We start from the raw sequence: 21,367 nt of genomic DNA, 5'->3' as shown, positions 1-21,367 counted from the left end.
GACCCAGCTCAGTTTAATCGGAAACAGATCTAATTGCCTCCTGACTCCATCCACAGAAGAGGGATTAGTGCCAGAGGACTGATGGGCAGGTAATACTGTTACCATTTGCAAAATGGGAGAAAGAATAAAAAATGAGATCTGTAGTTCAATCAAGCTTAAGATCAGTGATGGAAAGGTACTGGGATTCAATCCTAAAACAGTTAAAGATTGTAGAGAGGCAGGAAATACACTCAAAAATAGTCAGAATGGACTCTGAAAGGTTAAGTCATGCCTGATAGAATTCTTTGATGTAGTTCCCAAAGGATACATGCCCTTTGAGCCTGCTCTGCCAATCAATAAGGCGAAGTGTGGTCTCAACTCCACTTTCCTGTCACTTGCTGGCTCACCTCCTGGTTTCACTCATGCTAGGCAAGGGGGTCCGTATGCATGCCATCCATTCATTTATTGCCACATTGTCAACTCAGCCCCTCACCTGTCTGTGATTCGTGAAGCTTCACGTCCTCTTTATGATCCCACCCATGGGCAGCTTTATCCTGATGGTCCTTCTGTACTCCAAATTTTCCTCCAAATCCTTTGGAATAATCTGCAAGACAATTGTATCAATCTCATATTCTTCGTGCCAAGGGCTACAGCTTGAATCATGTGATCAGTCAGGTGAATGGGGAATGGGTTCAGCTGGCTTCCTTAAAGAGGACGAACACTCCGAGACTTCACCTCCTGCTCCTGCTCCCCCCCCCCCCCCCCTCAAGGATTGGTCTGGAGTCTTCAGGCATTAAAGAGTGTCTAGGACACTCCTGCGTGCAACCGTGGAGAAAAATCATTGGGGCATTAAAAAGTGTTCTTTTGTCATTTTCTTTGAATCTTTCTTTTTGCCAGGTACAAAAGTATTTAAAATATTGGGGGAAAACACTGTTTGGCTGGCAGTCAAACATCATCTAATTGGGTAATAATAAGTCTTTGCTTTGCAATTGGTGTCGGAAGTCAATGCATCACAAGGATGGATGTGTGGCTCAATTAATGGCTGAGGTCGGGAGGCAAGTCATGTGATGAAACCTCCAGTAATACATTTAGTGATATACATTGGCAACACTAACAAAAAGCAGGTTCAGGTCACTCCCTGAACTGCAGTGAGCTGGACAATAACATTAAAGTGATCATAAATTGGTTACATCCATTAGGGAGATTTAATCAGTGCATGTAAACCAAAACTCTGGTGTCAGGGAAGGGGGCACATATGTAAAAAAACAGAGGTACCATTCTGCGTGTGTGGCTGGGATGGGATGGGGGGGGGGGGGGGGGGGGGGGGGACACCATTCTGTGCGTGGGGGTGCGGGTGTGGTGGCTGGGAATGTATTCTGAATTCCATAGATTCCCTACAGTGCAGGAGTGGGCCATTCAGCCCATCGGGTCGGGACCAACCCTCTGAAAGAGCACCCTACCTCGACCTACTCCCCAACTCTATCCCCATAACCTCACCTAACCTGCAAATCTTTGGACACTTAAGGGGAAATTTTAGCTTGCTGAATCCACCTAACCTGCACATCCTTGGACTTTGTGAGGTCTGTGTGAGTGGTTGGGAATGGGAGGTACCATTCTGGTGAATGGCTGGGGGTGGGAGATAACATTCTGTGCGAGTGGGTGGGAATGGGTAGTACCATGCTGTGTGAGTGGTTGCGAATGGGAGGTACCATTCTGTGCGAGTGGGTGGGAATGGGTAGTACCATGCTGTGCGAGTGGTTGCAAATGGGAGGTACCATTCTGTGCGAGTGGGTGAGAATGGGAGGTACCATTCTGTGCGAGTGGGTGAGAATGGGAGGTACCATTCTGTGCGAATGGGTGAGAATGGGAGATACCATTCTGTGCAAATGGGAGGTACCATTTTGGTGAGTGGTTGGGAATGGGAGGTACCATTCTGTGTGAGTGGGTGAGAATGGGAGGTACCATTCTGGTGAATGGTTGGCAAAGGGGACTACCATTCTGTGTGAGTGGGTGAGAGGTGAACATACCTTTCTGCGAATCATGTTTTTCAGTCACTCCTTTGTAGTCGTATCCCAAAGCAGACTTATCCACCTTGTCCTTTTCAACACCATATTTACCACCAAATCCTTTGGCATAATCTGAGGGAAATGGAAATATCACAGTCTATCAAACCAAGGTAACTACACGATATTCAAGACCATTTAGCTGATATGGCTGTGCTGACTCTTAATAGAGATGTTCAATGCTTTTCCCTATAACCCTGAAAGTTATTAATCTTCAAGTACCTATCCAATTGCCATTTGACAATTCAGCTAGAATCTGAGTCTAGCTTCCTATCAGTGCATTCCAGATCTTAATGACCCTTTGTGAAAAAATTCTCCTTATTCCCCCTCTAGCTATTTTGACAACTATTTTAATTCAGTGACCTATGTGTCAGAGGAAATGGTCTCTCATCACTACTTCCTGTAACAATACCTCCCATAATTTTGAAGCCCTTAATGAGGTCTCCTCTTATTCTTTTCATAGAATTTACAGTGCAGAAGGAGGCCATTTGGCCCATCGAGTCTGAACCGGCTCTTGGAAAGATCACCCTACCCAAGGTCAACACCTCCACCATATCACCATAACCCAGTAACCCCACCCAACACTAAGGGAAATTTTGGACACTAAGGGCAATTTATCATGGCCAATCCACCTAACCTGCACATCTGTGGACTGGTAGGAAACCGGAGCACCCGGAGGAAACCCACGCATACATGGGGAGGATGTGCAGACTCTGCACAGAGAGTGACCCAAGCCGCAATCGAACCTGGGACCCTGGAGCTGTGAAGCAATTGTGCTATCCACAATGCTACCCTGCTGCCCTTTTCTACTCTAAAATGATCAATCCCAGCTTCTCCACATAACTGAAGTCTTTCATCTTTGGGATCATCTGTAAGTATCCTCTGTACTCACTTCAGGGACCTGGCATCCTCCTTAAAGTGTGGTGCCCAGAATTGCACACAATACACCAGTTGAGGGCCAACCAGAGATTATTTTAATGGTTTAGCGAGAATTCCTTGTTTTGGTACTCAATGACTCTATTTGCAAAACCAAAGATCCCAAAACATTTTCTTGAACGCCTTGTCAATCTGCCCTGCCAGCTTTAAAGATTTGGGAAAATGCACCCCCAGGTCCTGCTGTTCTTGCATCCACTCAAAATAGCAACATTTAGATTAGATTTCTTCCACATCTTCCTCCCAAAGTTCATTCATTTATATTTATCCATTTAAAATTGTTCCTACCATGTGTCCTTCTAGTTCCATGAGTCTGTTGATCTTCCCCCGAAGTCTGCTGCTACCTTGTTCAGTGCTTACTATGTTGCCAAGTTTTGTATCATCCGCAAATTTTGAAATTGTACCCATTAATAGGTATAAGAACATAAGGAATAGGAGCAAGAGTAAGCCATTCAGCCCTTCAAGCCTGCTCTGTCATTCAGTGAGATTATGGTTGATCATTACTTCAACACCATTTTCCTGCACTATCCCCGTATCTCTTTATATTTTTATTCTGAAGAAATCTATTGTTCTCAATCTTGAACAGACTCATCGACAACCTCCACCGCTCTCTGGGACAGAGAATTCCAAAGATTCACCAGTCTCTGAGTGAGGAAATTCTTCCTCATCTCAGTCCTGCCCCTTATTCTGAGACTGTGCCCGTGGTTCTAGACCCCCCCCCCCCCCCCCCCACCTGATCAAGAGGAAACATCCTTCCTGCAACTACTCTGATTCGAAACCTGTAAGAATTTTTATACGTTTGAATGTGATCACCTCTCGTTCTTCTCAACTCCAGAAGAATGACTGAATATTAACATATAAAACGACAGGTTGGCAAAGTGTGGGAGATGTTCAAAAAGCATTTGGTAGATTCCAAGGCCAACAGGGGCTGGTTTAGCTCTGGGCTAAATCGCTGGCTTTGAAAGCAGACCAAGGCAGGCCAGCAGCACGGTTCAATTCCCGTACCTGCCTCCCCGAACAGGCGCCGGAATGTGGCGACTAGGGGCGTTTCACAGTAACTTCACTTGAAGCCTACTCGTGACAATAAGCGGTTTTCATTTCATATATCCCCATAGGGCAAAAAATGTGATTAAAAGCGAGGCAGTGAAAGACTGCATAAAACTGCAAGTCAGAGCTCGGACAAAGATGAAAAATATTAGAGATCTCACAGACAGGGTGGAAAGAATGCAAATTAGATATAAAGAAAGTGGTGAGAGCTGCAGAAAGGGAGCCTGCGAGCGAACAGCATCAAAGGTGTTTACAAAAGATACTAAGAGAAAGAGTAATGGGATCATCTGTTAAAGACAGGTCCAGGTGATATTGTAATTGGAAATAAGAGACGGTAAGTTTGGTAATAGCTGCTTTGTATTGGTCTTTACAGTGGAGTGAGGATAAATTACTTGAGATATGTGGAAAACCCAGTCTAACTCAAGGGAGGAATTAAACAGATACAACGTCTGTATAAATTGGATAATGATATCAAAGATTGGGTGCAAAAATTGTTTATTTGTTAATCGTGACCTCCCAAACCTCTGTGGAATTAGGCATTATCCCTTAAGATAGGAAACGGTCCAGTACCTCTCCACTACGTAGGAAGAGGAGGAGAGGAAAGTGAGGAAATTATAGATTCTCCGGCCCGGATGGGCCAAGCGGCCGCGATGAAACAGCAGAGTCCCACTGGCGCCCTTCACCCGTGGTTTCTGCCGCCGGGAACTCTGCAAAGGGTCGGGGGGGGGGGGGGGCGGCCTGTGGGGCGTGGTAAAGCGCTCCTTCACCAGGGGGGGCTCACCGATCGGCAGGCCCGCCTCTCCCTCCCGGGCCTACTTTATTCTGCTTCCGGACCCAGAACCCCCGCGCCGTTGAGGCCGGAACGTTCCGTGAGTCTACCGCGCATGTGTCGGTTGGCACTTCGCCACTGCGCAGGTGCGGGCTGTTGCCGCCCCCAGTCCAGGCAAGGATGTAAGGCTGGAGCGGCGTGAACCGCTCCGGCTCCGGCGCTGGCTCCCTGTGGGGGCCAAAATCCCTACTGCCCGCTCCTGTTTTTCGCTGTCGTGAAATACAACGGCGTTCACGACGGCACGGACAATTAGTCCCGCGATCAGTGAATTACACCCAGAGAGTATCACACACCCAGGTAAATACAGAGAGTATCACACACCCAGGTAAATACAGAGAGTATCACACACCCAGGTAAATACAGAGAATATCACACACCCAGGTAAATACAGAGAGTATCGTACACCCAGGTAAATACAGAGAGTATCACACGCCCAGGTAAATACAGAGTATCACACACCCAGGTAAATACAGAGAGTATCACACACCCAGGTAAATACAGAGTATCACACACCCAGGTAAATACAGAGAGTATCACACACCCAGGTAAATACAGAGAGTATCACACACCCAGGTAAATACAGAGAGTATCACACACCCAGGTAAATACAGAGAGTATCACACACCCAGGTAAATACAGAGAGTATCACACACCCAGGTAAATACAGAGAGTATCACACACCCAGATAACTATAGAGAATATCACACACCCAGATAACTATAGAGAATATCACACAACCCAGGTAAATACAGAGAGTATCACACACCCAGATAACTATAGAGAATATCACACAACCCAGGTAAATACAGAGAGTATCACACACCCAGGTAACTATAGAGAATATCACACACCCAGGTAAATACAGAGAGTATCACACACCCAGATAACTATAGAGAATATCACACAACCCAGGTAAATACAGAGAGTATCACACACCCAGGTAAATACAGAGAGTATCACACACCCAGGTAAATACAGAGAGTATTACACACCCAGATAACTATAGAGAATATCACACACCCAGGTAAATACAGAGAGTATCACACACCCAGGTAAATACAGAGAGTATCACACACCCAGATAACTATAGAGAATATCACACACCCAGGTAAATACAGAGAGTATTACACACCCAGATAACTATAGAGAATATCACACACCCAGGTAAATACAGAGAGTATCACACACCCAGGTAAATACAGAGAGTATCACACACCCAGGTAAATACAGAGTATCACACACCCAGGTAAATACAGAGAGTATCACACACCCAGGTAAATACAGAGAGTATCACACACCCAGGTAAATACAGAGAGTATCACACACCCAGGTAAATACAGAGAGTATCACACACCCAGGTAACTATAGAGAATATCACACACCCAGGTAAATACAGAGAGTATCACACACCCAGGTAAATACAGAGAGTATCACACACCCAGGTAACTATAGAGAATATCACACAACCCAGGTAAATACAGAGAGTATCACACACCCAGGTAAATACAGAGAGTATCACACACCCAGATAACTATAGAGAATATCACACAACCCAGGTAAATACAGAGAGTATCACACACCCAGGTAACTATAGAGAATATCACACACCCAGGTAAATACAGAGAGTATCACACACCCAGATAACTATAGAGAATATCACACAACCCAGGTAAATACAGAGAGTATCACACACCCAGGTAAATACAGAGAGTATCACACACCCAGGTAAATACAGAGAGTATTACACACCCAGATAACTATAGAGAATATCACACACCCAGGTAAATACAGAGAGTATCACACACCCAGGTAAATACAGAGAGTATCACACACCCAGGTAAATACAGAGAGTGTTATACAACCAGGTAAATACAGAGAGTATCACACACCCAGGTAAATACAGAGTATCACACACCCAGGTAAATACAGAGAGTATCACACACCCAGGTAAATACAGAGAGTGTTATACACCCCTGTGGAGGTAGAATATCACACAAACCTGGGTAAGTACAGAAAATCATGCACACGTAGTAAAATGCAGAGGGCAACACATTGCAAATAATGATGTGGATATTTTGACTTCAATTCCATCTCATTGTGGAATTTCTTGACCAATTCCTTCTGGCCTCACTTCCACATTGGCTGGGAGTAAGGCCACATTTTACCTTTCTGTGAAGCATGCTTCTCCACTTCTCCTTTGTACTCGTATCCCATGGCGGACTGCAAGAGAGAGCCAAGAGATTGAGCTGTTAGACTAATATCCACAAGGACCGCCACTTTCAGGGCAACAGAGAAGGAGCAAACATGTAGCACCAATAAAACAAAACTGGCCTATTTTCACTTATCAGGTCCACAAGTGCCTGTATCCCCAATCCCCCCTAACTCACCCCTCCCTATATCCCCAATCCCCCCTTACCTCCCCCCCATATCCCCGATTACCCCTAACTCCCCTCTCCCTATATCCCCAATCCCCCCTAACCCCCCTCCCCATATCCCCGATTATCAATAACCACTCTCCCCATATCCCCGATTACCCCTAACCACCCTCTCCCCATGTCCCCGATTACCCCTAACCACCCTCTCCCCATATCCCCGATTACCCCTAACCACCCACTCCCCATGTCCTCGATTACCCCTAACCACCCTCTCCCCATATCCCGAATTACCCCTAACCACCCACTCCCCATATCCCCAATTACCCCTACCCACCCTCTCCCCATATCCCCGATTACCCCTACCCCCCTCTCCCCATGTCCCCGATTACCCCTAACCACCCTCTCCCCATATCCCCAATTACCCATACCCACCCTCTCCCCATATCCCCAATCCCCCCTAACCCCCCTCCCCATATCCCCGATTACCAATAACCACCCTCTCCCCATGTCCCCGATTACCCCTAACCACCCACTCCCCATATCCCCAATTACCCCGCCCCCTCACCATATCCCCGATTACCCCTAACCACCCTCTCCCCATGTCCCCGATTACTCCTAACCACCCTCTCTCCATGTCCCCGATTACCCCTACCCACCCTCTCCCCATATCCCCGATTACCCCTAACCACCCTCTCCCCATGTCCCCGATTACCCCTAACCACCCTCTCCCCATGTCCTCGATTACCCCTAACCACCCTCTCCCCATATCCCCGATTACCCCTAACCACCCACTCCCCATGTCCCCGATTACCCCAACCCACCCACTCCCCATATCCCCGATTACCCCAACCACCCTCTCCCCATATCCCCGTTTACCCATACCCCCCACTCCCCATGTCCCCGATTACCCCTACCCACCCACTCCCCTTATCCCCGATTACCCCTAACCACCCTCTCCCCATATCCCCGATTACCCCTAACCTCCCTCTCCCCATATCCCCGATTACCCCCTATCCACCCTCTCCCCATATCCCCGATTACCCCCTACCCACCCTCTCCCCATGTCCCCGATTACCCCTAACCACCCTCTCCCCATGTCCCCGATTACCCCTACCCACCCTCTCCCCATGTCCCCAATTACCCCCTACCCACCCACTCCCCATATCCCCGATTACCCCTAACCACCCTCTCCCCATATCCTCGATTACCCCAACCACCCTCTCCCCATATCCCCGTTTACCCATACCCCCCACTCCCCATGTCCCCGATTACCCCTACCCACCCACTCCCCATATCCCTGATTACCCCTAACCACCCTCTCCCCATGTCCCCGATTACCCCTAACCACCCTCTCCCCATATACCCGATTACCCCTAACCTCCCTCTCCCCATATCCCCGATTACCCCCTACCCACCCTCTCCCCATATCCCCGATTACCCCCTACCCACCCTCTCCCCATGTCCCCGATTACCCCTAACCACCCTCTCCCCATGTCCCCGATTACCCCCTACCCACCCACTCCCCATATCCCCAATTACCCCTAACCACCCTGTCCCCATATCCCCGATTACCCCTACCCACCCTCTCCCCATGTCCCCGATTACCCCTAACCACCCACTCCCCATATCCCCGTTTACCCCACCACCCTCTCCCCATATCCCCGTTTACCCCTACCCCCCTCTCCCCATATCCCCGATTACCCCGAACCACCCTCTCCCCATATCCTCGATTACCCCTACCACCCTCTCCCCATATCCCCGTTTACCCCTACCCCCCATGTCCCCGATTACCCCTACCCACCCACTCCCCATATCCCCGATTACCCCTAACCACCCTCTCCCCATGTCCCCGATTACCCCTAACCACCCTCTCCCCATATCCCAGATTACCCCTAACCTCCCTCTCCCCATATCCCCGATTACCCCCTACCCACCCTCTCCCCATATTCCCGATTACCCCCTACCCACCCTCTCCCCATGTCCCCGATTACCCCTAACCACCCTCTCCCCATGTCCCCGATTACCCCTACCCACATCCCCGATTACCCCTAACCTCCCTCCCCATATCCCCGATTACCCCTAACCCCCCTCTCCCCATGTCCCCGATTACCCCTAACCACCCTCTCCCCATGTCGATTACCCCTACCCACCCACTCCCCATATCCCCGATTACCCCTACCCACCCTCTCCCCATATACCCGATTACCCCTAACCACCTTCCCCATATCCCCGATTACCCCTAACCTCCCTCTCCCCATATCCCCGATTACCCCCTACCCACCCTCTCCCCATATTCCCGATTACCCCCTACCCACCCTCTCCCCATGTCCCCGATTACCCCTAACCACCCTCTCCCCATGTCCCCGATTACCCCTACCCACCCGCTCCCCATATCCCCGATTACCCCTAACCTCCCTCCCCATATCCCCGATTACCCCTAACCCCCCTCTCCCCATGTCCCCGATTACCCCTAACCACCCTCTCCCCATGTCGATTACCCCTACCCACCCACTCCCCATATCCCCGATTACCCCTACCCACCCTCTCCCCATATACCCGATTACCCCTAACCACCTTCCCCATATCCCCGATTACCCCTAACCTCCCTCACCCCATATCCTCGATTACCCTAACTACCCTCCCCATATACCCGATTACCCCTACGCACCCGCTCCCCATATCCCCGATTACCCCTAGCCACCCACTCCCTATATCCCCAATCACCCGCTACCCATCCATATCCCTAGGAGGTGGAGTATTGGTATTGTCATTGGACCAGTAATCCCGAGACCCTGGGTAACACCTGGGGGACCCAGGGTCGAATCCCACTAAGGTAGATTGTGAAGTTTGAAATCAATAAAAATCTGGATGACATTAAATCATTGTTGATTGTTGTGAAGATCCGAATGTCCCTTTGGGACATCCTTACCTGCTCTGGCCCACAGCTCAGCTGTAACGTTGTTGACTCTTTACTGCCTCCTGAAATGGCCGAGTAAGTGACTCAGTTCAAGCACAAGTGAGCAAAAGTGCTGGCCCAGCCAGCGACGCCCACATCCTGTGAATGAAAAAATAACCCAACCACCTATTGTAGTTAATGAGGAGTCCCGAAAACGTGAGTCTGAAGTAATTTATTTCCTATTCGCAGTGAGGAAATCCAGCAACTAAGCAACAGTCAAGTGCCAGCTGGGACCATCGCGTGATGCCGGCTCCTTCCTGGGCCCGCTTTTATCTTGGGGAATTAGCGAGCCCACTGTTGGGCCTCTGCCCCTCAGCGGGGGGAATTCGTACACCATGGGTCCTATGGGGACATCAATCGGGTCATCCCCATTGGTCTTGTGGGTATTATAACTCCGCCCTCTCTCCTGGTCACTTGTTCAATCCTTCATCAGCCCCAATCACTGATTGAAGGTGTACCCTGTGTCAGATACAGAGTAGATATCCCTCTGTGTCTGAGAAATCAGTATCAAACCTCAGATGTGTCATGTGAGAGTACCTTTAAGAAATGGGTGTTTATAAAAATATCTGTAGTGGATGTACCTTTAAAAAATGGGTGTTTATCAATCTAGTAAAAGTGTAGGGCAGGCGAACTCCATGATACATTTTGGGGTTCTCTAAACTCTGGCCCATAACAGATAAGACCTGTGTGATCTTTTATGTCTTACACTTCCAGCCTGTGACCAGTGTGGGCTGGTGAAATCGGCTGAAAGAATCTAAGCTGCCTTCTGGGTCACTTTGCCAGGAGTCAGAAAGTGTCGACCCCACTCCTCTATGTGGACTGGATCGGAGCGCAGTTCTCACACATAGAAATGTCAGTGTTGGAGCCACTCTATTCTGTTGTCTCATTGGATTGGCACCTCCACAGGCTTATAATATCTGCAGAGTTGCCTTTTATCCTTACCTTGTCCGACCGATCTTTTTGAACTCCATACTTCCCACCGAATCCCTTGGCTGCATCAGTCTGTGACGAATGTTTTGCAACATCTGCTACATACTCGTTTCCTAAGGCAGACTGGGAGAAGAGGAATACTGGGAATTACAGCATGCACAACATATGTCCACCAGTCCCCACTGATGTCTTCCACTGAGCAAATCCAAGCGCCAAAATGAACTGTTGCACTCAAACTGATGTCTGGTGAAACTACAGCCAATGTGGATGGTCAATGGAACCAATTCACCATTCCCTGACCCCCATGTTTCTCTGCTCCCCACACCCCTTCCTGACCCAACCCCTCCGTGTTCCTTGCACCCCACCCTGCCCCCACCATCCCTTCCCTCTCCACGCCTCCCTAATCTCCGCACCCCTCCCTGCACCCCACACCCATCCCTGCACCCCCACCCCTCCCAGTGCCCCCACCTCCCTGCAACCCCACCCTTCCCCTGTGCCACCACCTCCTCCTCCTGCACCCCCACCTACCCCACCCTTCCATGCTCCCCCATCCTCTCCTGCACCCCACTCCTCCTAGCACCCCCATCCCTCCCTGCTCCCAGCAACATTGCCTGGGCCCCCACCTGTGCCCCCAGACATCCCTGCGCTCCCACCCCCATTCTCCCCTCCGGCCCAGAACCCTGCTCCCCACCCCATCCTAGCGCTCTGCTCCCCCCTCCATCCCAGCATCTGCTTTCCCCGCCCCCCCTCACCACCCTGCTGCTCTCATCCCTATCATGACTCTGCACCCCTGGAATGATCAATTAATTACCTTGTCCATGCGATCTTTCTGGACCCCAAACTTGCCACCATAACCGTATGATGCTTTTGCTCCCTGCTCCAACTCTTTCTTCTTGATGGTTTCGTGATCTTTTGAGACATTTTGCCTCAGCTCATGGACACTGGAAAAAAAAACCCCGTACAATCCTATTACTCAGGACCAGGACAGTGTTTCACTGGCTTGTGTCAGCATCTTATGAATTTAGATGTTAGTAAACGTTTTAGCGATAGGGACCAGGACTACCTTTATCCCAGTATTCAAATTGAAGAAGGAAGCTGGCAAACATGTCCACTGTAGCAATCTGACCCCGGCAGTCATGAAGGAGAACTTCATTTCCTCAGCCTGTGCCCCAGTTTTCTCAGCCTCATATGTGATGCTGTGGGAGCAGGAAGTGTTCAAGTGGCACCTCTGTATCTTAGAGAGGAATGGGGGCAGGTGCCCCCATCACTCCACCTCCCCCCCCTCCCCCATGGATGGTTTCAGAACTGAAGCCACCTCCCCCAGACCCTCTCATCAGGTGGAGGAAGGGGACACCCTCTCCCTTCCCCTTGTTGAAGAGCTCACTTGGTGTGATGTTCAAACATAAGGATTTAGATATGCTTTGCTGCTTCTGATTCTCACAGCACAATAACATCTCAATGCACCATGCTTGAACAATCAGTACATTTAATCCTATCCTTCCATAATCTCAGCCCCACTGATTCATTACTAAAGCAGCCAACTGTTTCCTTTAACAGGTCCAAATCCGCCCCCCCCCCCCCCCCCCCCGGTCACCTTTCCTGCCAACCCCATTCTGCTGTCAATCTTCCTCTATGCAAGGAAGTATTTTAAGCCTGCCCAGAATCAACTTATACTCCCTGATCTTGGACCCCTCCCCCCCCCCCCCCCCAACAACCCACCCTCATGATCTGTTGCCCCATCTTTTTGATAAGATTTTGATAGCTTCAGTTATGAGGATAGATCGGAGAGTTTGGGACTGTTCTCCATGGAGAGAAGATGGCTGAGGAGATTTGATAGAGATGTTCAAAACCATGAGAGGGCTGGACAGAGTGGGTAGGGAGAAGCTGTTCCTGCTCGTTAAAGGATGAAGAACGAGAGGGCACAGGCTTAAAATGACTTGCATAAGAGGCAAATGTATGCGAGAAAAAACGTATTCACTCAACGAGTGGTTCCGGTCAGGAATGCACTGCCGGGAAGTGTCGTTGTTTGAATAGAATCAACGTGCAAGGGTATGGGGAAAAGGCAGTGGAATGGCACAAAGTCATGATGCTCGTTTGGAGAGCCGGCGCCAACACGAGGGGCCAAATGGCCTCCTCCTGCACGGTAAAAATTCTGCAATTTGTACACAGGACATGTGGATGAAGACGGAAGGTGGCATCCTTAGCTCCCTCGAGAAGGTAATGGTGGGCCTTCCTCGTCAGCAAACAGTTGTTTGTGTGGCAGACATGATTTACCAGGTCACTTCATCAGAGTTAGCCCAGTGAGGTGAGTATCACATTTCGGGTGGAGGTGGCAGGTTCACTACCGCAGCTCCTGGTGTATCTGTAAATCCCAGAGCTGATTAACCCTCTCGGTTATAAACTCTCTACACTGCCTTGCTGCTTCCAAATCTGAGAAGCCAAAGCTATTCCGGTCTTTGCTCAAAGCTCTTCCCTCTGACCATGGGGATCAGCTTTGCTGTTTAGCTGTGCAGGGTCTCTCGGGTGTAGCGATGGGCTGTGGTGGCAACCAGAAGCAATCTGGGTGGAATTGATAAAGGAAAGACCCTTCGAAACGCTTCAGGTATCAGGAACCCTTCAACTAAAAGGAATAAAAAATGAACTTGTATTTCTATGTCCTCAAGTTGCCCCAAAATACTTTACAGCCCAATGCATTACTTTGAAATACACGCTTGGTATGTAGGAAAATGCAGTAGCTAAGTTATACACAAAGCTTCTTCCAGTCTGGTGGTGGCCACCTTGAGAATATGGAGTTTAGGCAGCATTTTAAGCTGGATGCTGTGTCATTTTTGGCCTCAATCTGTGAAAATCATCATCTGGACTGGCAGCCTTGGACTCGTCGTTTGGGACATGGAGAGAGGAGGGGCTGGAGCGGTGTGGGGATTTGTTCACAGATAGGAAGTTCACTCGTTTTGAGAAGTGGTTGGCAAGTACCAACTTCAGAGAGCTGACCTGTTTCGGTATTATCAGGTACGTGCCTTTGTACGTAAGGAGATTTCTTCATTCTCCTTGGCACTCTTGCCCTTGTTAGTGGAGAGAGATCTGTCGGTGGTTGATGTAGGGGAGGGAAAGATGTTGGATACTTGTAGTCGGCTTGTGTCGATGATTTGATTTATTATTGTCACATGTATTAGTATACAGTGAAAAGTATTGTTTCTTGCATGCTGTACAAACAATGCATACCGTACATAGGGAAGGAAGGAGAGACTGCAGAATATAATGTTACAGTTATGGCAAGGTGGTAGAGAAAAGATCAACTTAATACGAGGTAGGTCCATTCAAAAGTCTGATGGCAGTAGGGAAGAAGCTGTTCTTGAGTTGGCTGGTACGTGACCTCAAACTTTGGTATCTTTTTCCTGACGGAAGAAGGTGGAAGAGAGTATGTCCGGGGTGCGTGGGGTCCTTAATTATGCTGGCTGCCTTTCCGAGGCAGCGGGAATTATAGATAGAGTCAATGGATGGGAGGCTGGTTTGCGTGATGGACTGGGCTACATTCACAGCCTTTTGTAGTTTCCTGCGGTCTTGGGCAGAGCAGGCTCCATACCAAACTGTGATACAACCAGAAAGAATGCTTTCTATGGTGCATCTGTAGAAGTTGGTGAGGGTCGTAGCTGACATGCCAAATTTCCTTAGTCAGATTCCACTGGATGAGGTCAAGAGGAAGTGAGAGAGGGAGCTGGGCCAGGTGTTGAGTGGGAGGTGTGGGGCGAGGTTATACACAGAGTAAACTCCACCTCCTCGTAACTAGGCTCAGCCTTGTGATTAGGCTCAGCCTGATTCAGTTCATGGTGGTCCATAGGGCACATCTGACCAGGGCACGGATGAGTGGGTTCTTGTCGGCAGTAAATGTAGGTGCGAGCGGTGTTCTAGGGGTCCAGCGCATCATACACACATGTTCTGGTCTTGTTCTTAGCTTCTGAACTTTTGGGACTCCTTCTTCAGACCGTCAAGAATTCTCAGGGTTGAGTTGGAGCCTTATCCTTTGGTGGCTATCTTTGGGGTTCAGACTGACCAGAGCTACAGATGGGGGTGAAGGCAGATGTTCTGGTCTTCGCCTCGCTAATAGCCCGAAGGGGAGTTCTGTTTGGAATGAGGCCTTGGGTCCCGCCCAGTACTGTGACCTGGTTAAGTGACCTGATGGAGTCCTTCCATTTAGAAAAAGTCAAGCATCTTTTGAGAGGGTCAACGGAAGGATTCTACCGGAGGTGCCAGCCGCTCATTTCCTACTTCAGGGAATTGGTCAGCATCAGCTGTTAGGGGGGGAGGGATTGTGGGGGGGGGGGGGGTTAAAATATGGTAAATGTTGTATGAATGTGGTTGTGAAAGTGTTATATTGGAAAAACTTTTCCTCAAAAATATTTATCTAAAAAATTGTACACAAGGCTCAACAAAAGAAATGCAATAAATGTCCAGATAATCAATTTTTTTCTGATATTGGTGGAGGGAGGAATGTTGACCAAGCATGCAGAGGAACTCTCCTACTCTTCTCGGAGTGCACCGTGGGATCTTCAAGTCCACATTTGCAGGTGTCTCGGTTTAATGTCGGAACTGCTTGCCTTCTGGATGATTCTTCCTCAAGTTCTGAGTGTTATTTAAGCAGGAAGGGCACAGGTCCCCCTGCCAGTCTGTCCTGGGTATGTTGTTGTGACTTTACCCCTAGAGGGCGCTGTCAGGGGGTGGGAGGCGAGGCATAACCGTCATTCTCAACATTTCAGTCACCCCCCCCCCCGGGACGAGGTAGGCGTGTATTTTGTGAAAATTGGGTCATCCACGTGACAAGTGGCTGCACTTTTCCTTTTCAGTGAGCAGATTTAGGATCGGTAAATGTGCCACAACGACAGCGCCTCCAATCTAGGGTCTGGACATTTCCCTTCTCGGTGTAGTTGGTGACGCGCTTTCCTCAAATGCCCTAATTTGGTGACTGACCTCTTGTAAGAGTTGCTCACGACATCCTCGTCTGCAGTCGACACAGCGACAGCCTGTGCTCCATCCACCCCCATCCCCCATCAAGGAAACCACAGAAATGAGCTAAAAAGAGGAAACTCATGATTACGCAGCAGGAGTCAGAGAAAGAAAATGGGTTACAGGCTGCAGACAATGTTCCGCTCATTGGTGGATCTTAACAATTTGCCTGTTCGCCTACCCAGACCTGCTAAATTCTGCTTCAGGAACTTCTGGAAGGTAAATGCAAGACTGAAAGAAAAAAACCTCCCATTTATTGCACTTCTTCTGCAGTAATAATCAAGATGCTCAACGTTATCAGAGCAAAGCAATTTTCTGATCAGTGCTCCAGCCATTGGACTCACTCGACGCACCATTGTTCTCCCACTGCGACATCGGTGTCTATGATCTCCAGGAGGCACTGCAACAATCCACCAAAGCTGGTGGCTGTCTTGCCTCTGAACCACATTGTTCTTGGTTCACGTCGCACTCCGAGGCTGTCGCTCGAGTGCAGCGCTGAGGGAGTGCTGCACTGTTGGAGGCGTTGTCTTATGGATGAGATATCAAAACAGAGGCCCCACCTGTCCACTCAGGGTGGATGAAAAGGACCCAATGGCACAACTTTGAAGATGGGCAGTGGTGTTCTCTCCAATATGCCGGACATTATCTATCCCTCAATCGCCATTGTAAAATCAGATGAGCTGGCCAGTGTCGCATTTCTGTTGGTCACAGCTTGCTGGTGTACCTTAGCTATTCGACAACAGTGACTACATTTCAAAAGTATTTCATTAGCTTAAAGCATTTTCTCTTATGGTCATGAAAGGTTCGCAATCAATGCAAATCTTTCTTTTCTTAAACTTCAAAGGCACCTCCCTCTGTCTGACTGAGGTGGTTCACATGGTCCTGACATTAGCATACAGTGCCATCTCTTCGTTGTGACTGCAGCAGTATCCTACAATTCTCTACCTTACACAACTGAGCGGGTATAGAGGTGGCACTCTCTGGCACTACCACCATGCCCAGTGTGTGGTCTCCCCTGCCGTAATACTTTGCGGTAGCCACAGGGTCAGGGTGTACCCGGTTTCGGCAGTTCCTCCCAATACCTACTTGACGTGCTGGGGCCGGCCTGACCCCTCGACAGTCTTCGCTCCCCATCGCTGCTCCGCTTCGGAAATGTCATTCTGCAACAACAGAAAATTGGAAGCAGAGTCAATCAAGAAGCAGCAGCCAGCTTTTCATTCAGGGGCAATATTCCTGTTGGAGTCAGGGTTCATTGGAGTTCAAGTCTGTGCCAGAGAATACAGAGACCAGAGCTCCAACTTGAAATTTTGGGTTCACATCTCGCGGGATACGTATGATGGTGGGGGTGGGGGGGGGGTCCACTCAGGGAGATCTGCACAGTTGGAAGGGAAGCACTCACAGAGCGCTACACAATTGGGGGGGGGACAGTACTGAGGGAGCGCTGGGAGGAGATGGGAGGGTACAGAATAAAACTCCCTCTACACCATCTGCCTCAAACACTCCCAGGACAGGTACAGCACAGGGTTAGATACAGAATGAAGTTTACTCTACACTGTCCCCATCAAACACTCCCAGCGCAGATAGCATGGGGTTAGGTTCTCAGTGAAGCTCCCTCTTCACAGTCCCCATCAAACGCTCTCCATACAGCACGAGGTTAGATACAGAGTGAAGCACTCTCCACACTGTCCCCATTAAACACTCCCAGGGCAGATATAGCATGGGGTTAGGTTCTCAGTGAAGCTCCCTCTTCACAGTCCCCATCAAACGCTCTCCATACAGCACGAGGTTAGATACAGAGTGAAGCACTCTCCACACTGTCCCCATCAAACACTCCCAGTGCAGATATAGCATGGGGTTAGGTTCTCAGTGAAGCTCCCTCTTCACAGTCCCCATCAAACGCTCTCCATACAGCACGAGGTTAGATACAGAGTGAAGCACTCTCTACACTGTCCCCATTAAACACTCCCAGGGCAGGTACAGTACAGGATAGATACAGAGTGAAGCTGCCTCTACACTATCTCTCTCATACAGTCACAGGGCAGGTACAACACTGGGTTGGATACATGGTGAAGCTCCCTCTACACTTTCTCCATCAAACACTCGCAGGGCAGGCACAGCATGAGGTTAGAAACAGAATAAATCTCCCACTACACTGTCCTCATCAAATACTCCCAAGGCAGCTGCAGCACAGATTAGATACAGAATGAAGCTCCCGCTGCACTTTCTCCATCAAACACTCACAGGACAGGGACTGCACAGGGTTAGCTACAGAATAAAGCTCCCTCGACACTGTCCCTATCATCAAACACTCCATAAGCAGGTACAGCAAAGGGTTAGATACAGACTAAAGTAAGGGGAGAGGAGGGGGAATAGAGGTGAACTGGCTAGAGGGGAAAGAGGAAGGGGAGCGAGGAATGGGCAGGGGAGACGGGGGGAGAGAAGGAAGGAGGATGGGAGAGTGAGGGAAAGTGAGAGGTTATGCATTTTGGATGAAAAAATGGAAGGAAAACTTCTTATCTAAATGGTGAGAGACCTCAGGGTGCTCCGATATAGAGGGACCTAGGGGTCCTCATGCTTGAGTCACAGAAAACAAGCATGCAGCTGCAGCAGATAATAAGGAAAGCAGACAGAATGTTGGCATTGATAGCAAAAGGAATTGAGTATAAAGGTAAGGAAGTGTTGTTGCAAACAATACAAGGCATTGGTAAGACCGCACCTGGAGTATTGTCCACAGTTTCAGTCCCCTTATTTGAGGCAGGATGTAGCGGCATTAGAGGCAGTTCAGAGGAGGTTCACTAGATTGATTCCAGAGATGAGGGGGTTGTCGTATGAGGCGAGATATAACAGTTTCAGCCTATACTCTAGAGTTGAGAAGAATGAGGGGAGATCTAATTGAGGTATACAAGGTGCTAAAAGGTACGGATAAAGTAGAAGTGGAGCTGATGCTTCCTCTTGGGGGGCATTCTAGAACAAGAGGTTATAATCTTAGAATAAGAGGCAGCAAATTTAAAACAGATTTGAGGAAAAACTACTTCTCCCAAAGGGTTGTGAATCTGAGGAATTCGCTACCCCAGAGTGCGATGGATGCAGGGACAGTGAGTACATTTAAGGAGGAGTTAGACAGATTGTTAATTGATAATGGACTGAAGGGTTATAGAGAACAGGCAGTACAGTGGAGTTGAGGCCAGGATGGGATCAGCCACGATGACATTGAGGGTGTTAGGCTCAGGAGGCTAAATTACCTACTCCTGCTCCAAGGTCATGTGTTCTAAGGAGGAGATGCTCTGGCTGATTCCGCAATCCAGCTCTTGGTCTGTAATAATGGAGGTAGCAGATGAGGAGCATATCAGCCATGATAGAATGGCGGCGCACTCAATGGGCCGAATGGCCGAATTCTGCTCCTATATCTTATGAATTTATGAGAAAGGGGAAGGTGGAGAGAGGTGGGGAGGAGAGAGGAAGAAGCAGTCGTGTGAGGCAGCAGGGGAAGAGAACAGAGCAAAGACACACCAGGAAAGGTTGAGCGGGGTGAAAATGGCAGAGACAAAGAAGAGAACAGGGAGTGGCTAGAATATGAGCTGAAGTGATTGGCCTCAATCCAATCTGCTGCTGTCTGCCCTTGTCATGGTTTAGTCGAACAGAGGCTGAGAGTGCACTGTCAAGGAGGAAGACAAACTGATGCAGAACTGTAACACTGGGTAGAAAAGGAAGTGCACGTTGACCACACTTCCTGTTTCTCGGCCTGATGGTACACATTTTACGATGAGCCTTGCTGCCTGTGACGTGCCAGGTGGTTTATATTCACTCTTTAATGCCACAGATCACAAAAATATTCCACTCAAAGTTAATAACAGAATTGACAGCAGGTTGCGGGTGATCTCAGAATCTGTGCTATGATCGCATGACGGCAAGGGTGTTAATAAACCAGAAAACCCCAGTTCAAATTTCTTCCAGGCCGTTTGAGAATTTGGAATTAAACTCGGGATCAGTAAAAGTGAGTGTGAAGCTTTCGGATCATCCTAAACACCCCAAGTGATTCAGCAATGTCCTGAGAGAAGGAAATTCCTCAGCCTTAGCTGGTCTGACCTTGTTATGTGACACCCGCAACTTCAGTTAATTTGATTCATGCCACGTGATATCAAGAAACTGCTGAATTTGCTGGATACAACTGAGCCAATGGGGCCGGACAACAACGCCAGCTGTAGTGGTGGGGAACTAGTTGCATCCTCGGCCAAGCTGTTCCAGTCTAGTTACACCACTGATATCAACCCAACAATGTGGAAAATTGCTGAGGTGCGTCCAGTCCAAAAAAAGCAGGACAAATCCAATCTGGCCAATTTCCACCCAATCTGCTCTCAATCGTTAACAGAGTGATGGGGGGTGTAATAATCTCGCCAAGGTCAGTCTTCCAGCACCATACCCTTTTATTAACTCACTTTTACTGATCCTGCAGCTTATAGCACACATGTCCAAGCCCGAGGACCGACAGAATACTGGTATAGCTTGAAGCAGTGGGCTTTAAGCTCCTGCTACTCATTTCCCATTGGTGAGCACCCTAAGAACGAAGAAAAGTACAGCACAGGAACAGGCCCTTCGGCCCTCCAAGCCCGTGCCGACCATGTTGCCCGACTAAACTACAATCTTCTACACTCCCTGGGTCCGTATCCCTCTATTCCCATCCTATTCATGTATTTGTCAAGATGCCCCTTAAATGTCACTATCGTCCCTGCTTCCACCACCTCCTCCGGCAGCGAGTTCCAGGCACCCACTACCCTCTGTGTAAAAAACTCGCCTCATATATCTCCTCTAAACCTTGCCCCTCGCACCTTAAACCTATGCCCCGTAGTAATTGACCCCTCTACCCTGGGGAAAAGCCTCTGACTATCCACTCTGTCTATGCCCCTAATAATATTTTAGACCTCTATCAGGTCGCCCCTCAACCTCCATCGTTCCAATGAGAACAAACCGAGTTTATTCAACCGCTCCTCATAGCTAATGCCCTCCATACCAGGCAACATCCTGGTAAATCTCTTCTGCACCCTCTCTAAAGCCTCCACATCCTTCTGGTAGTGTGGCGACCAGAATTGAACTCCAAGTGTGGCCTAACTAAGGTTCTATACAGCTGCAACATGACTTGCCAATTCTTATACTCAATGCCCCGGCCAATGAAGGCAAACATGCCGTATGCCTTCTTGACTACGCTCTCCACCTGTGTTGCCCCTTTCAGTGACCTGTGGACCTGTACACCTAGATC

At 49.0% G+C, this 21,367-nt stretch overlaps 1 protein-coding gene across 2 annotated transcripts in view; it reads right to left on the bottom strand.

Moving 5' to 3' along the window:
• The window catches only part of hcls1 (hematopoietic cell-specific Lyn substrate 1), a 60,935-nt gene that overhangs the window by 24,583 nt on the left and 14,985 nt on the right, over positions 1 to 21,367 (bottom strand). For both annotated transcript variants that reach the window (XM_038811685.1, XM_038811686.1), the window contains exons 3-8: positions 17,200 to 17,273; positions 11,924 to 12,053; positions 11,125 to 11,235; positions 7,017 to 7,071; positions 2,007 to 2,117; positions 473 to 583 (exon numbers count right to left, since the gene is read on the bottom strand). In XM_038811685.1, coding sequence (XP_038667613.1) covers positions 473 to 583; positions 2,007 to 2,117; positions 7,017 to 7,071; positions 11,125 to 11,235; positions 11,924 to 12,053; positions 17,200 to 17,273 — 592 coding nt within the window. The remainder of the gene's footprint in view (positions 1 to 472; positions 584 to 2,006; positions 2,118 to 7,016; positions 7,072 to 11,124; positions 11,236 to 11,923; positions 12,054 to 17,199; positions 17,274 to 21,367) is intronic.

Source organism: Scyliorhinus canicula, chromosome 11 (assembly GCF_902713615.1).
Source record: "Scyliorhinus canicula chromosome 11, sScyCan1.1, whole genome shotgun sequence".
NCBI classification, from domain to species: domain Eukaryota; kingdom Metazoa; phylum Chordata; class Chondrichthyes; order Carcharhiniformes; family Scyliorhinidae; genus Scyliorhinus; species Scyliorhinus canicula.
The sequence above is the reverse complement of the archived record's forward strand: the minus strand, read 5'-3'. Positions and strand labels throughout refer to the sequence as shown.